This window comes from Mobula hypostoma, chromosome 11, assembly GCF_963921235.1.
Source record: "Mobula hypostoma chromosome 11, sMobHyp1.1, whole genome shotgun sequence".
Lineage (NCBI taxonomy): Eukaryota > Metazoa > Chordata > Chondrichthyes > Myliobatiformes > Myliobatidae > Mobula > Mobula hypostoma.
The window spans coordinates 94,209,874-94,226,239 of record NC_086107.1 but is presented as its reverse complement, the minus strand read 5'-3'; the positions used below and the strand labels follow the sequence as shown (position 1 = coordinate 94,226,239).

Sequence of the window (16,366 nt, the reverse complement as noted above, 5' to 3'; positions counted from 1 at the left end):
ATAGGGTGGGAAGGATCTTTGATTATTTGGCTGCTTTTCTTATAGAACAGGAACAGGCTTTTAAGCCCACAACTTCTGCTCAAAAGACGATGCCAGAATAAACTTTCCCTTCTGCCTGCATATGATCCAGGTGCCTCCATGCTCTGCATGTCCAGAGCAACACACTGAAAATGCTGGAGGAACTCAACAGGTCAAACAGCGTCTATGGAAATGAATAAACAGTTGACCTTTTGGGCTGAGAGCCTTTATCAGGACTGGAAAGGAAGGAAGAGACATCAGAATAAAAACATTGGGAGGAGGGGAAGGAGGACAAGCTAGAAGACGATAGGTGAAGCCAGGTGGGTGGGAAAGATAAAGGGCTGGTGAAGAAAGAATTTGATAGGAGAGGAGAGTGGTCCATGGGAGAAAAGGAAGAAGGAGGGGCAACAGGGGGAGGTGATAGGCAGGTGAGGGAAAGAGGTCAGAGTGGGAACAGAAAAAGAGGGAAGAGGGGAGAAGAAAAGGGGGGAAAAAAGTACTGGAAAGAGAATGCCATGCTCATGCCATCAGGTTGGAGGCTACCCAGATGGAATATGAGGTCTTGTTCCTCCACCCTAAGAGTGGCCTCATCGTGGCAAAATAAGAGGCCATAGCTGGAACTGGAATGGGGATAGGAATTAAAATGGTTGGCCACCGGGAAATTCTGCTTTTGGTGGATGGACCTGAAGGTGCTTGACAAGGCGAAGCCCAATTTACGTCGGGTCTCACCGATGCAGAGGAGGACTTATCAGGGGCACCGGGTACAATAGGCAACCCCACAGATTCCCAGGTTTCCTCACCTGGGTCCTGAAAGAAAGTGAGGGAAGACGGCAACTGTAGTGTTTCTGTCATTTGTGGAGATAAGTGCCTGGAGGGAGATTAGTGGGGAGGGATGAATGGGAATGACAGAGGGAGCCATCCCTGTGGAAAGTGAAGAGTGAGCGTGGGAGAGATAAAGGTGTGCTTGGTGGTAGGGTCCCAATGAAGATGGCGGACATAGAATTGCTTTATATTCATGTGTCTACGGTGCCCGTATTTTATCTGCTTCCACCACGACTCCTGGCAGCCTGTTCCAGGCACCTACCACTCTCGTTTTAAAAAAAACTTTTCCCCTCTCAGCTTAAATGCCTGTCCCCTGAGGAGCGAGGAGTGCAGCTTTCGAAAAGCAGCCGAGATATTGAAAAGGTAGAAAAGGATACTTGTATATCCATTAGAAGATGTAACAAACACACATCTTTCCTGACTCTTAAGATGTTTTTGTGCTTTACTCTTCACACCATTGTAAAAGTTTTTTCCCCCAAGCAGTTAATTTGATCAACCATTCTAGTTAGAAGTCTCCCCCCCCCCCACCATCTATTGCCCCCATCACTGTATTGAACTGTAATCACTTTAAGCCACTTTTTATAATGCTCGTAAGCACAGGAGGTTCTGCAACTGTTGGTAATCCAGAGCAACGCACACAAAATCCTCGAGGAACGCAGCAGGTCAGGCAGCATTTATGGAGGAAATGAACAGTCGACATTGCGGGCTGAGACTCCTTGTCAGTTTCATAATGCCGTTTGCATTGTAAATACACGTTGCTGTTTATTTATTCCATATCTGTCCTTAAAGCTCTCACTTTATTAGTGTCGCAAACAACAGGAATTCTGCAGATGCTGGAAATTCAAGCAACACACATAAAAGTTGCTGGTGAACACAGCAGGCCAGGCAGCATCTCTAGGAAGAGGTGCAGTCGACGTTTCAGGCCGAGACCCTTCGTCAGTCTCTTCCTAGAGATGCTGCCCGGCCTGCTGCGTTCACCAGCAACTTTTATGTGTGTAACTTTATTAGTGTTTTTGTTTTCTATGTAATTCTTTATTTTTTTAAAGAACTCTTCTTATAATTGTTGAATGTTGAATGCAGCAAATTCCTAATGCGTGTTGATCCTTGAAATAAGAGGTTTGCATTTATGTACTCAAAAGCAGAATATATTGTAAGCATTCCATGGGTTGGACAGCATCTGTGGATGAGCAGCAGTTAATGCATACGGCACCTTCGGATCTTTATTCCTGTGTTTATATAGTGCCATTCATCACCTCCAGGTTATTCGTGAAAGGCTTTACATCTAGTGCAGTTCTGTGACCCTGCATCAACAACGTAAGGGGCAGCATGGTAGCGTAGTGGTTAGCACAACACCTTACAATACAGGGGACCCGGGTTCATTTCCCGTCGCTGTCTGTAAGGAGCTTTTATGTTCTCCCGGTGACTGCATAGGTTTCCTCTGGGTGGTCCGGTTTCCTCCCACAGTCCAAAGACCTACTGGTTGGTAGGTTAATTGGTCAATGAAAATTGTCCTGTGATTAGATTAGGATTAAATTGGGGATTGCTGGACTGTGTGGCTCAAAGGGCCTATTCCTTGTGGCATCTCAATAAAAATAAATAAATAAGCATTTTTCAAAATTCAAGTTTATTTGTCACATGTCTTTCGAAACAAACAGTGAAATGCTTCATTTGGTTTAACAACCAACCAAGGGTATGCTGGGAGCAGCCCACAAATGTTGCCAAACGTTCAGGCGCTGACATAGCATGTCCACAATGTTCAGCGGAGCAAAACAGAATAAAATAAATAACAAAACAACAACAGTAAAACAGGCCCCATATCTCACTCACTCCCACCCACAAACATGCACAGTCCTTTAAACCCCAGGGCAGCCCTCCAGCAGACTTGGGCCTGCAGATGTTGGGCTTTGACCTTTCCCAGAGAGTCGCAAGGATTTGTAGGTTACATTACAACACGTTTATCTGTTTAGATTATGAGAGGCATAATTAGAGTAGACTGTATCCTTTTTCCCCATTGTTGAAATGTTTAACACCAGAGGGCATGCATTTAAGGTGAGGGGGGCAAGTTCAAAGGAGGTGTGAGGAACAAGTACTTTTTACACTGATACTGGTGGGTACCTGGAATGCGCTGCCCGGGGTGATGGTAGAGGCAGATACATTAGGGACATTAAAGAGATGTTTCGGTAGACACAGAATCTGAGGGAAATAAAGGATATAGACATTATGTAGGCAGAAGGGATTAGTTTAGTTAGCCATTTGCATTATTAATTTAATTGGTTCAGCACAATACAAGAGCCTGTTCTTGTGCTGTACTGGGCTATGTTCAAGATTGTTTAATATTATTTCCAGTACACAAGTGAAAAGGAGAATGAGAAAAATATTACTCTGGATCTGATTCAGCAATAAAAAAAACACACTGAGTTAAAGTACACAATAAACATAAATACTTAGGATAGCTCATATGCATAGATCAATTGTATGAGGGGTGATTGATAAGTTTGTGGCCTAAGGTAGAAGGAGTCAATTTTAGAAAACCTAGCACATTTATTTTTCCTACATTTACACACTTAGTCCAGTGGTCGTGGAGCATACGCATCCCTTCTTTGTAGGTCGGCGTCTTGGACCTCCAGAAGTGGTCCACAGCAGGGTTGATTGATGAGTTCATGGCCTAAAGTAGAAGGAGATTTTCACTTAGAGTTGAACTGCACATGCATGTAACGAGAGCTGTACAACTCATCCCCTTCTACCTTAGGCCACGAACTTATCAATCACCCCTGCTGTGGACCACCTGGAGGTCCAAGGCGCTCTCATCACATGCACGTGCAGTTCAACTCTTTGAGTGATAATGCAGAAAGTTTGAAGTTAATAACTCATCTCCTTCTACCTTAGGCCACGAACTTATCAATCACCCCTGCTGTGGACCACTTCTACAAAGAAGGGATCCATATGTTCCACGGCCGCTGGACTAAGGAGTGTGTACATGCGGGAGGGGACTATGTTGAAAAATAAATGTGCTAGGTTTTCTAAATTTGACTCCTCCTACCTTAGGCCACGAACCTATCAATCACCCCTCGTATATACATGAAGTGACACTAGGTACAAGTGTGTCTGTACGTAAAGTGGCTGACAGGGAATGGTGAAGTAGTGGTGGTGGGGTAGGTTAATGGGTGGAGGTGTTGGTCAGTCTTACTGCTTGGGAGAAGTAACTATTTTTGAGTCTGGTGGTCCTGGCATGGATGTTACACAGCCTTTTCCCTGATGGGAGTGGGACAAACAATCCACGAGCAGGGTGGGTGGATCCTTCATGATATTACTGGCCTCTAGTGCTTTGCGACATAGTTAGAAAAAGTGCTGTGTAAGTGCAGTCTAAGCATTTTTAAAGTAAATCATTAGCTTTGAGTTGAATTTGTGTCGGAGCTATTTAAAGTTTCCCACTTGTTTGTGAAGAAATTATTTCCATGAAGGTTCAGAGAACTGCACTACTCTACATTGTTGGGACGGGAAACCAATGTTGACGTGTTGCACTCTGCTGTCACTCACCACAAGGCTAAAGCTCTGCCTCACCCTTCACTTCCATTATTAAATGCTTCAGCACGGACTGACAACCTGAAGGAGGAAGTGAAAGACGCCGAGGAGGCAACTGTTCCCAGGACGGCAGTTTTAGCTGGCAGTATAAATTTGGTCTTGGCTGAAGATTGGATCCCTTCACTGACCCTCTTGGCCAAGACGAAGTGATGAATGGCAGATTGTGTCCCCCTCTACCCCCCTCCCCACTACAACTGCATTGCCGTCGAGTGCGTTGCCTCAACGTGCTGGTTGGATCATTATGCTGTTCTCCCCCATCCCAAAACTAAGCCTCTCTTTTAATGTCGGAGGAAGTTGCTGTCTTCCAGGCTCATTGTAACCTCCAGGAGGACCACAGCCTTGCTGTGGTTTGGAAGCTTGCGTGCCTCATTTATCTGGAGAGCTACGCTGGCTGAAGTCGGGTAAAACAAAATCGTTGCAGAATCAGCAACGGAGATTCCTTCTACATCTGAGTGCAATTGCATTCCTGAATCTCCGTCCAGAATTTGCATGATTGACAGTAGTGAAAACCGAGCGGAAACTACTGACATGATGAAGGAATCAGAATCAAGTTTAATATCACAGGCATATGTTGCGAAATTTGTTAACTTAGTGGCAGCAGTAGAAAGCAATATATGATAATTTAGGGGAAAAAAGGAATTAATCAAATACAGTAAGTATATATGTATATTAAATAGTTAAATTAAAAATAGTACAAAAACAGAAATAATATATTTTTTTAAAAGTGAGGTAGTGTTCATGCGTTCAATGACCATTTCGGAATCGGATGGCATAGGGGAAGAAACTCTTCCTGAATCACTGAATGTGTGCCTTCAGGCCTCTGTACGTCCTTCCTGATGGTAACAATGAGAAGAGGGCATGTCCTGGGAGATAGGGTCCATAATAATGTATGCAACCTGAGATGGAGGACATTCATTGCTGCCCTAAATGCTAACGGCGTAATGGACAGTAAGAAAAGTTCATTGTAAAGTTCTTAAAAATGTGTTGTCACTATGCCTTTCAGCAGTAATTTATGCTTGGACAGAGTTCAACAATCCTGTAATACTTTGCTCTGTCATTTATAGAAAATACAATATTACAGGTCTTTGAGTCTGCAGTGTTGGGCCAACCTTTTAACTTACTTTAAGATCAATCTAACCCTTCCATCCCACATAGACCTCCATTTTCCTTTCTAAGAAAAAGAGTGAGTATCTTAAATGTCCTTAATGTATCTACTTCTACCACCACTCTGCCAAAGGTGTACCACACAATCAGCACCCTCAGTAAAAAAAATGTAGCTCTAAAATCCCTCCTATACTTTACTCCAATCACCTAAAAATTATGCCCCTGATATTAGCCATTTCCTTGCTGGGAAAAATTGATCTCTTGATCTCCCAGTTTATCTCATTGTCACCTCTGCACTTTATTTGTCTACCTGCACCACACTTTCTCTGTAACACTCTTCTGCATTAACACAAAATGAAGCCTCAGCCCACAACTCGGAGCTTAAATGCTATCAAGACAGTGGAAATGAGGATTGGCTTCCACCAACAACCCTCTACCTGTCCTCACCCCTTGGAAATTAACGTTCAGGCTGTTTCTGTGGTTGAGTCACTCAAATTCCTGGGGACTACCATTACCAATACATTGAAGTGAGACAAGCATATTACACTCATCGCTAGGAAAGCCCGGCAGAGATTGTTCTTTCTACACCAGCTTTGGAAACTTGATTTCTCAGGGCGAATCCTGATGTATTGTTACTTGGCCATCATTGAGAGTATTGTGACCATCTGGTTTCCCGCTGCCTCCTCCCCCTCCAAGTCCAGGTTGCAGTGAGTGGTCCACTCAGCAGAGAGGATCATTGGTTGCCAGCCACCAACATTTAAAGACCTGTTCATCACTAGAATGAAGAAAAGAGCTGAAAAAATTGCTGCTAACTCCACCCACCCTAACAGTCACCTATTAACCAAATTGAAATCAGGGAGATGCTACAAGTCCATCACCACTAGGAGTATACACCATCTCCGAAGATTCTTTCCTGTAGCTATCCAGCTTCTCTACAAAACTCACTCAAATGTAATACCCTAACTGTCCCTACACAGCATCTTTCCTGCTCTCCTTGTTTGGTTGATAATTATTGAGTCTGTTCAAAAAACATCTGCGCACGTGACCATTCTGCTACTTGTTGGCTGCCATTATGTTATCTGTTATGGTATTGTCCAGTGTTTTTTTGCTTGGCACCAAATGACAATCAATTCTGGGATGTTTTACAAACTGGCAATAAAGTGATTCTGATTCTGAAAATGTTGACTGTTTATTCCTTTCTAGAGATGCTGCTTGACTGCTGAGTTCCTCCAGCATTTTGTGTATGTTGCTATATTCTACATTCTATTTTCTTTTTCATTATGATGTACTAAGACTAAAGATTAGCTTTATTTGTCGCATATACATCGAAACATACAGTGAAATGCATCATTTGTGTCAATGACCAACACAATCCGAGGACGTGCTCGGACAGCCTCAAGTGACACCATGCTCCCGCGCCAACATAGTACGCCTGTAACTTGCTAACCCTAACCTATACGTCTTTGGAATGTGGGAGGAAACCAGAACACCCAGAGGAAACCCACGCGGTCACTGGGAGAACGTACAAACTCCTTACAGGCAGCAGTGGCAATCGAAACCAGATTGCTGGTGCTGTAAAGCGTTACGCTAACTGCTGCACTTATGATTGGAATGATCTGTCCGGATGGCACACAAAACTAAAGTTTTTCACTGTGTCTTGGTACCTGCGGTAATAATATACCAATACCAGAATGGCAAATGTCCCTTTTAAAGAGGAACGGTGAACACTGGATTAAAGAGAGTTTCCTGTGTATCCGAACTTTTCTCTTGGGTAAATAGTTAGTTTGGAGAAGTTTAAAACTGCTGTGGTTTCTGAACAGTGAGGTACTTTTACACGGTCTGCTTTAGGTTGCTCTGTGTTTCTAAAGGATCATGCTGTGCACTCAGTGGCCATTTTATCAGGTACAGGAGATGTCTAATAAAGTCACTGACTGTATTTCTGTATGTCGTAGTCTTCTGCTGTAGCCCATCTACTTCTAGGTTCAGCATGTTGCGCGTTCAAAAATGCTCTTCTGCATACTACTGTAGTTATTTGAGTTACTTCTGTCAGATTCCTGTTAGCTGAACCAGTCTGGCTATTTTCCTCTGACCTGTCTCATTAACAAGGCATTTTATCCACAGATCTGACACTCACTGGATTTTTTTGTTTTGCTTTTTGCACCATTCTCTGTAAACTCTGAAGACTGTTGTGTGTGAAAATCCCAAAGGTTAGCAGCTTCTGAGATACTCAAACCACCCCGTCTGGCACGAACAATTAATCCATGGTCAAAGTCACTTAAATCACATTTCTTCTCCATTCTGATGTTTGGTCTGAATACCAACCAAACCTCTTGACCATGTCTGCATGTGTTTATGCATTGATTGGCTGATTAGATATTTGCATTAGTAACCAGGTGTACCTAATAAAGTGGCCACTGCATGTATATCAGCTAGAGTCCATTCACAGAGAATCCCCTGTGTAATGACTGTATTCCTCCACATGCCAAAGTCCAAATCTAGGAGCCACAAGCCCATGGGGGAGCTCGGTGCCTGTGTGTTTAAAGTTGGGAATGTTAAGGAAAAGCATAGCCTTCTCAAAATGGAGTTTATTGCCATTTGTACAAGTACACGTGTGCACAGGTGCAATGAAAAATCTAATTGCAGCAACATCACCAGGCACAGACATTCACAAAAAAAGCAAATTGCACACAATTTATCCAAGAAATAATACACTCAGAATAAAAGAAAATTTCTATTTCAGTGCAAAGTGGTCATAGTGTAGACAAACTCCAGTGCTGCGGGATTTGCTGAATGATTCTAGAACTGAAGTACAGTTGTGCCCTCTAGAATGATTCTAGAAAGGAAGTGCAGTGGTGCTAGAAAGTTTGTGAGCCCTGCAGAATTTTCTCTAATTTTGCATAAAGATGACCTAAAATGTGATCAGATCTTCACACAAGTCCTAAAACTAGATATACAGAGAACTCAATTAAATAAATAACACAAAAACATTATACTTGTTCATTTATTTATTGAGAAAAATGATCCAATATTACATGTATTTGTTGGAAAAAGTATGTGAACCTCTGGGGTAATGACGTCTACAAAAGCTATTTGGAGTCAGGTGTTCCAATCAATGAGATGAGATTGGAGGTGTGAATTGTAGAGGTGTCCTGCCTTATTTTTAAAAAATAGTCAGGTTACTGACAGAGCCTGCTCTTCTCAAGGAAGATCTGTTTATGTGTACCTTGCCTCGATCAAAACAACTTTCAGAGGACCTTAGAAGAGGAATTGTAGAGATGCTTGAAGCTGGAAAAGCTACAACAGCACCACAGTAAGAGAAATTGTCTGCAAATGGAGGAAACTCAGTACTATTGCTACTCTCCCTAGGAGTGGCATCCTGCAAAGATCACACCAAGAGCACAATGTGCAATGCTGAAGAAGGTGAAAAAGAACCCAAGGGTAACAGCAAAAGACCTGCAGAAATCTTTGTTCATGTATGCTCTATAAGAAGAACACCAAACACGAATGGTGTTCATGGAAGGACACCATGGAGGAAACTACTGCTCTTCAAAAAACAAGTTTGCAAAAGACCACCTGGATGTTCTACAATGCTCCTGGGGCAATATTCTTGTAACAGATGAGACAAAAGTTGAGCATTTTAGCAGAAATGCACATTGCTATGTTTGGACACCAACACCCAAACCTCATCCCAAGTGTGAAGCATGGTGGAAAGAGTGTTATGGTTTAGGGCTACTTTGCTGCCTGGACAGCTTGCAATCATTGAGGGAACAATGAATTCAAAATTGTATCAAGCCATTTTACAGGAGAATGTCAGGGTAGCAGTCTGTCACCTGAAGTTAATAAAAATTGTATAATGCAACAAGCAATGATCCAAAAGAGTAAATCAACAACAGAATAGTTTAAAAAGAAGAAAATTCATGTTTTGGAAAGGCTGAGTCAGAGTCCTGAACTTAATTCTAAGGAAATGTTGTGGAAAGACATGAAACAAGCAGTTCAAGCGAGGAAGCCGACTAACATCCCAGAGTTGAAGCAGTTTTGTAAGGAGGAATGGCCTAAAATTCCTCCAAGCTGATGTGCAGGTCTGATCAACAGTCACTGGAAACATTGGGTTGAAGTTATTGCTGTGCAAGGGGATCACAACAGTTACTGAAAGCAAAGGTTCACATACTTTTTCCAACAAATACATGTAATTTTAAAATATTTTTTCTCAATAAGTAAGTGAAGAAGTTTAACGTTTTTGTGTTATTTATTTAACTGGGTTCTCTTTATCTGGTTTTAGGGCTAGAATCTGATCACATTTTAGGTCATATTTATGCAGAAATAAAGAAAATTCTACAAGGTTCACAAACTTTCTAGCACCTCTGTAACTGTTCTTGAACCTGGTCTTAGGGGACTTCAGGCTTCTGTAGCTGCAAGATGATGGTTTGGCCCATGAGTGAGGATCTTTGATGATAGTTGTTGCTTTCTTGGGGCAGTGTCTCCTGGAGATACTACCGATGGTGGGGAGCAATGTGCCTGTGAGGTATTGGGCAGAGTCCACAATTCCCTGCAGGTTCTTGTCTTTCTATGCATCTGAATTGCTGTACCAGCCCATGATGCAACCAGTCAGGATACCTTCAACAGTAGAAATAAATGAGCAATAAAGGAGAAAATGTATTCGTTATTTGGGGTGGTGGGGGGGGGGGGGAGATATTTGTTCCGAGAATGGACATGTTGGGCTGAAAGGCTGTAAATACCATGTAACATCTTTTTCACTTCCCTCCCACCCCACCCCTCTCCCCATTTCTCATCAGCCGAGATTGCCCCATCTTCTACATGCGGAAGAAAGTGCAGAAGGACCTTGATGACCAGGAGAAGGTGATGATGCGATTTGGAGCCCCAACCTGGTGACGAGAGGAGCAGGAAACACGTTGAGGAGGGGAAAAGGGTCCTTTTAAAACCAATCCACGGACACTTTCTTTGACATATCAAGAACCAGTTCTGTTCAACCACAGAGCGCCTTTGGTGAGAAGTTTCCCAGCTAGACATTGGCTTTATGTTCTAATTGAAAATACTTTGGTAGTCAACTAGATAACTTTTCAGCACCTAACTTTTTAAAGTTTCTGTATCTGAAGTTGCTCAGGGGCCCTTGTATGGATAGCGATTTATGTGTTTTGGGGTTAATACAGTTTCTCAGGTCCTTGGGGATGTTTGGACATATTCAATCCAAGTAAAGTGTACTGGTTTTATTTTCCCCGGGATCATGACAATGGAGTACAAATTGTGAAGGGTTAATTTATGAACAGTATTGCAAGTGACATGTATGGTTTTGTAAATGCACCATGTTGGGACACCATTACAAGGATTTGAGTTATATTACTGCTATCTACGTAATTTGCTGAATTGTTGGACCTAAAGATTGCTTGGAGCACTTCATCAGAATGAGCAGTTGAAATGTTTCCGAAATTAAAATTTATGGATCGGTAATACCCAGTAACCTGAAGGCCCCTTGATTCAAATCATATTAAGTTGGAGGATTTTTATCCCTGCTCCAACCATCTAATGTGCTGCTGCCTTTTGCTGCACATCTCCTTTGTACTTGTTATGGGTGTGGGAAGCAACTTCTAAGCTATGAGGATGAATCAGTGGTTGCAGGAGGGCTGGTAGTACTGACTTATGTTAAAGGAGGGTAGGTGGGGTGAAAAATTGAAATACCTCAATTAAAAGTACAATGAAAAATACCCATTACCTATCCTTCCTGGATATACTCATGGATAGAATGTTATCGTTCATGGGCTTGTTCCTTTAAATTTTGATCTCTTGTCAAATTTTTAATTATAAGGAGAATTCACTATGATAACTCTTTGCCAAACCCAGAGCATGGTTTGTCCTTGAAAAAATTTGCAATTTATTTTTTTAAACTGACATAAATGTTCATGGTGGGGAATATTGGGCAGCCAAGCCGTGGCACCTTCTTTGTAGTGGCCATGGTGGAAATTTACCTTATGTGTTGGTCTTTTAGAAAGAGTATTTTTAATACGTTACTCACTGTTTTGAGGGACTTTTGGGAAGGGGGACAGGTGTTTGATTTACTCCTCTCCTGTCTTAGAGTTTTGAAAGAAGTTCCTGTTGTCTACACCAATATCTTATTTATGTTACAATGAGCTAAGAGAACATAAAGCCTGGACCTCTCTGGTCCCAGCAATTTGCTGCTAGATCAGTTAGTTTTACATTTTCAGATAAGCCTGGTGTCCGTCGTACAATATATTTTATATAGCTATGTGTTTTTTTTGCCAATGAGCTTTTGTATCTGAAAAAAAATAAAACTTTTCCTTACTATTATGTGCTTGCGTTGTTTTATTCTGGTGAATATGGGTTGTCCTTTTGGTTAGCTCATTCCTTGAATTTTTCTTGCAAGGAATAAAATTTAACATAACTGACTCCAGATCACAGCCGAATTAAAATCAGAGGAACAGTTCATATTATGCCCAAGCAATCTCCGACCTTGCGGCATGAACATTGACTTCTCAAACTTACAGTACATATTCTCTTTTGTTCTTTTTTTATTTTTCTCCCCTCCTAATCTTTACCATTACCCTCTCTCTTTCCCCTCTTCCATCTGCCCATCAACCACATATTCCTCCCGTTCGACCAATTTTAAGTGAGAAGGATCATTATCACATCAATTGTGTCCAGGTGATTTGCAGTAACCCCACTACCACTGTGGAAAAGGACAAAATACTGGAGGAACTCAGCAGTTCAGGCCACATCTATGGAGAGGAATAAAGAGCTGATGTTTCGGACTGAGACCCTTCATCAGGACTGGAAAGGAAGGGGACAGGAGCCAGAATAAGCAGGTGGGGAAGGGGAAGGTGTACAAGCTGGCAGGTGATAAATGAGACCAAGTGAGGGGGAGGATGCAGTAAGAAGCTAGGAGGTGATAGGTGGAAGAGGTAAAGAGCTGAATAAGAAGGGATCTTATAGGAGAGGGCGGTGGACCGTGGAAGGAGGAGGGGAATCCCAGGGAGGTGATGTGCAGGTCACAAAGAAGAGCTGTCAACTTTTCAGGACTGATAACAATAACAATTTCCACAGTCGCTGCTCGACCTGCTGGGCACCTTGTGCGTTATTTTCAGATTGCCATCATCTGCAGGCAGCCCTCTTGAACTCCAGTCATGTGTCTCTGACCAGATAAGTGACGCCAATACCCTGCAGTAATTTGTGATAACTTAGACCAGTTCACATGTTTTAATTTATCGGCTTGCTGTAAGTGTCAATTCCACCTCCCCCCCCCCCCAGCCCCAAGGGGTCAGTTTTATGGGGACTGGTTTCCGTCTGAACGCAACATCTTATATCTGTGATTGACAGTAAACTTTCTGACCAAGATAGATTTGACCACAGGTCGCGGAGGTCGCAATCTAATGTTCCACTTATTTCCCTCCTAGATATATTAATTTAAGCAATGCCACTCTGAGCACATCTTGCACACATAATTAATCTGTAAAAAGAGATTGATTCTCTTTTATTTGTATTAAGTGGTCAAAGCAAGTGTTTATCCTATAATGTACAGTCTGTAAAGCAAGAAAAGGTATCGGGTGCACTTAAACTGTTCTACCATCCATGTTTTTTTCATTCTACATCAGGTAAAGGTTCCTCAAATTGTTGTCTATCAGTTACCCATTTCTTCATAAATCTTCCTGATAATGTCTTATGCAGTAGTCTTGTGCAAACGATTTCAATTTCCTGCAGGCTATCTGGGTTACAGCTCTCTTTTAACACATGATTTCAATATTTTGTTTAGCCAACACTTTGTTTCGCAGGTCAGGTTTCCCTGTTAGAACGTATGCTCAGTGGCCACCTTATTAGGTGTACCTAATAAAATGGCCACTGAGGGTACGTTTGCGGTCTGCTGCTATAACCTGTCTACTTTAAGGTTCAACATGCTGTGCATTCAGAGATGCTTTTCTGAAATGCGTGTTTATTTGAGTTACTGTCGCCTTCCTGTCAGCTTGAATAAGTTTGGTCATTCTTATCTGACCTCTCTTGTTTACAAGGAGCTTTGGCCTGCAGAACTGCTGCACACTAGATGTTTTGTGTTTTTCGCACCTTACTCTGTCAGATCAAGAGACCTTTGTGCATAAAAATCCCTGGAGACCAGCAGTTTCTGAGACGCTCAAACCATCTGATCTATCACCAACGATTATTCCACAGTCAAAGTCACTTAGATGACTTTTCTTCCCCATTAGGATGTTTGGTCTGAAAAAACAACTGAACCTCTTGACCATGTCTGCATGCTTTTATGCATTGATTTGCTGCCACATGATTAGCTGATTAGATCTTTGCACTAATAAGCAGATATACAGGTGTACCTAATCAAGTGGCTACTGAGTGTTGAATAGTGCAGGCCATTTGGCCCACAATGTTGTTCTGGCCCTTTAATCAACTCCGAGAATCAATCTAACTCTTCCATCCCACATCCATGTGCTATTCTAAGAGTCTCTAAAATGCCTCTAATGTATCTGCCTCTACTATCGTCCCTGGCAGGCTGTTTCACCCACACACCACTCTATGTGGGAAAAAAAACCTCTGACATCTCCTCTGTATTTCCTTCCCAACACCTTAAAGCTATGCCCTCTCATATTAGGTATTTACACCCTGGGGAGAAAGTCTCTGGCTACCCATTCTATCAATACCCATTATCATTTTATACACCCCTGTCAATTTACTCAGCATCCCTCTCCAAAGAGAAAAGCCCTAGTTGGCTGAGCCTTCATAAGGGGGCTCCAGTGGTAAGGGTGAACAAGTTATTGAAGGCGGCAGGGCAGACTGAGAACGCCATTATTGAAGCATCTATGGAAGGGAATAAATAGTCGACATTTTGGCCTAGACCCTTCATCAGGACTGGAGCAGAAGGTGGGAGAAACAAGAATGTGAAACTGAGAGGAGAGGAAGGAGTACAAACTAGCAGCTGGTCTTATTCTGGTTTCTGCACCCTTCCTGAAGTGTCACACCCCCAAAACATTGACTTTTTTCCCCCTCCATTGATGCTGCCTGACCTGCTGAGTTCCTCCAGTATTTTGTGTGTGTTGGTTGCTCTAGGCTTTATTAAGACCATAGGATCTAGGAGCAGAAGTGGGCCATTCGGCCCATCGAGTCTGCTCCGCCATTCAATCATGGGCTGATCCAATCCAGTCATCCCCACTCCCCTGCTTTCACCCCATACCCTTTGACACCCCGGCTAATCAAGAACCTATCTATCTCTACCTTAAATACACCCAATGGTTTGGCCTCCACAGCTGCTCGTGGCAACAAATTCCACAGATTTACCACCCAGTGACGAAAGTAATTTCTCCACATCTCTACTGATGAAAGCAGAATATAGAAGTGGGAGTTTCTGCGGAGCCTTGCTAAAAACAGCTGGCATATTGCAAATGGTTCTGGTTGCCACATTACACAAAGGATATGGGAGCTTTAGAGAGGGTGCAGAAGAGTCTTGCCAAGATGCTGCCTGGATTAGAGAAGATGTGCTATAAAGAGAGGTTGGACAAACTTGGGTTCTTTTCTCTGGAGTGGCGGACATTGAGGGGAGATCTAATTGAGGTTTATAAAATATTATTTTTATATTTTACAGATACAGCACGGGAATGGCCCTTGCAGCCCCACAAGCTCTCACCACTCAGTTACACCCATGTGACCAATTAATCTGCTATGGGAGGAAACTGGAGCATCCGGAGGAAACCCACATAAGATATCGGAGCACAATTAGGCCATTTGGCCCATCGAGTCTGCTCTGCCATTTCTTCATAGTTTTTCATCCCTCTCAGCCTCAATCTCGTGCCTTCTCCCTTTATCCTCTCATGCCCTGACCAGCTAAGAATCTATCAACCTCTACCTTAAATATACATAAAGACTTAGCCTCTACGGAGAATTCCACAGGTTCACCACTCTGGCTAAAGAAATTCCTCCTCATCTCCATTCTAAAAGGACATTCCTCCATTCTGAGGTTGTGTCCTCTGGTTTTAGACTCTCCCATCATTGGAAATATTCTTCACATCCACCCTATCAAGGCCTTTCACTATTCGATAGGTTTCAGTGAGGTCACCCTTCATTCTTCTGAATTCTAGTAGATACAGGCCCAGAGCCATCAAACACTCTTTTTATGACAAGCCTTTCAATCCTGGAATCATCTTTGTGAACTTTCTTTAAGTCCTCGCCATCCTTTCTAAGATAAGGGGCCCAAAACCGCTCATGGTCACAGGGAGAACATACAAAACCCCCCTTACAGACAGCGGCTGAATTGAACCCGGATCTCTGACATTGTAATGCTAACTGTTGCCCTACGGTGCCACCCGTGTGAGGCAGGGACGGAGAAGACAGCCTGTTGCTTTTTCCCAGGGCTGAAATGTCTAATGCAGAAAGGCTTTGTATTTGGGGTGAGAGAGAGTAACTTCAAAGGCATGCATTTTTACATGGAGTGTTGAGCGTGCCCTGAATGAGCTGCCAGATGTGGTGCTGGAGACGTTTAAGGAATTTGTAGACAGACGCACGAATATATAGGGAAGAACGGGTTATGGATCGTGTGCGGGTAGATGGGATTAGTTTAATATGAAGTTGTGTTTGGCACAGACATCATAGACCAAAGAGCCCGTTCCTCTGCTGTAGTTTTCTGTGTTCTAAACATGGGTCTAAGATCAACTGGACTATTGTGTCCATCTCTCATTGATACATTGTAGGATCACAAATTAGGGATCAACCTTATTCACCAAATACGCTTGCATGTATTAGAAACTTGCTGATGTATTTAGTTCTGGGTGTGACATGCAAACAAAAGCAGCATCCAACAATTATTAAGAATAGAAAA

At 42.6% G+C, this 16,366-nt stretch overlaps 1 protein-coding gene across 2 annotated transcripts in view; it reads left to right on the top strand.

Moving 5' to 3' along the window:
• pold1 (polymerase (DNA directed), delta 1, catalytic subunit) overlaps positions 1–11,831 on the top strand; it is a 234,870-nt gene extending 223,039 nt beyond the window's left edge. For both annotated transcript variants that reach the window (XM_063063296.1, XM_063063297.1), the window contains exon 27: positions 10,320–11,831. In XM_063063296.1, coding sequence (XP_062919366.1) covers positions 10,320–10,416 — 97 coding nt within the window. In that variant the 3' untranslated portion in view covers positions 10,417–11,831. The remainder of the gene's footprint in view (positions 1–10,319) is intronic.
• The last annotated feature ends 4,535 nt before the right edge of the window (positions 11,832–16,366 follow it).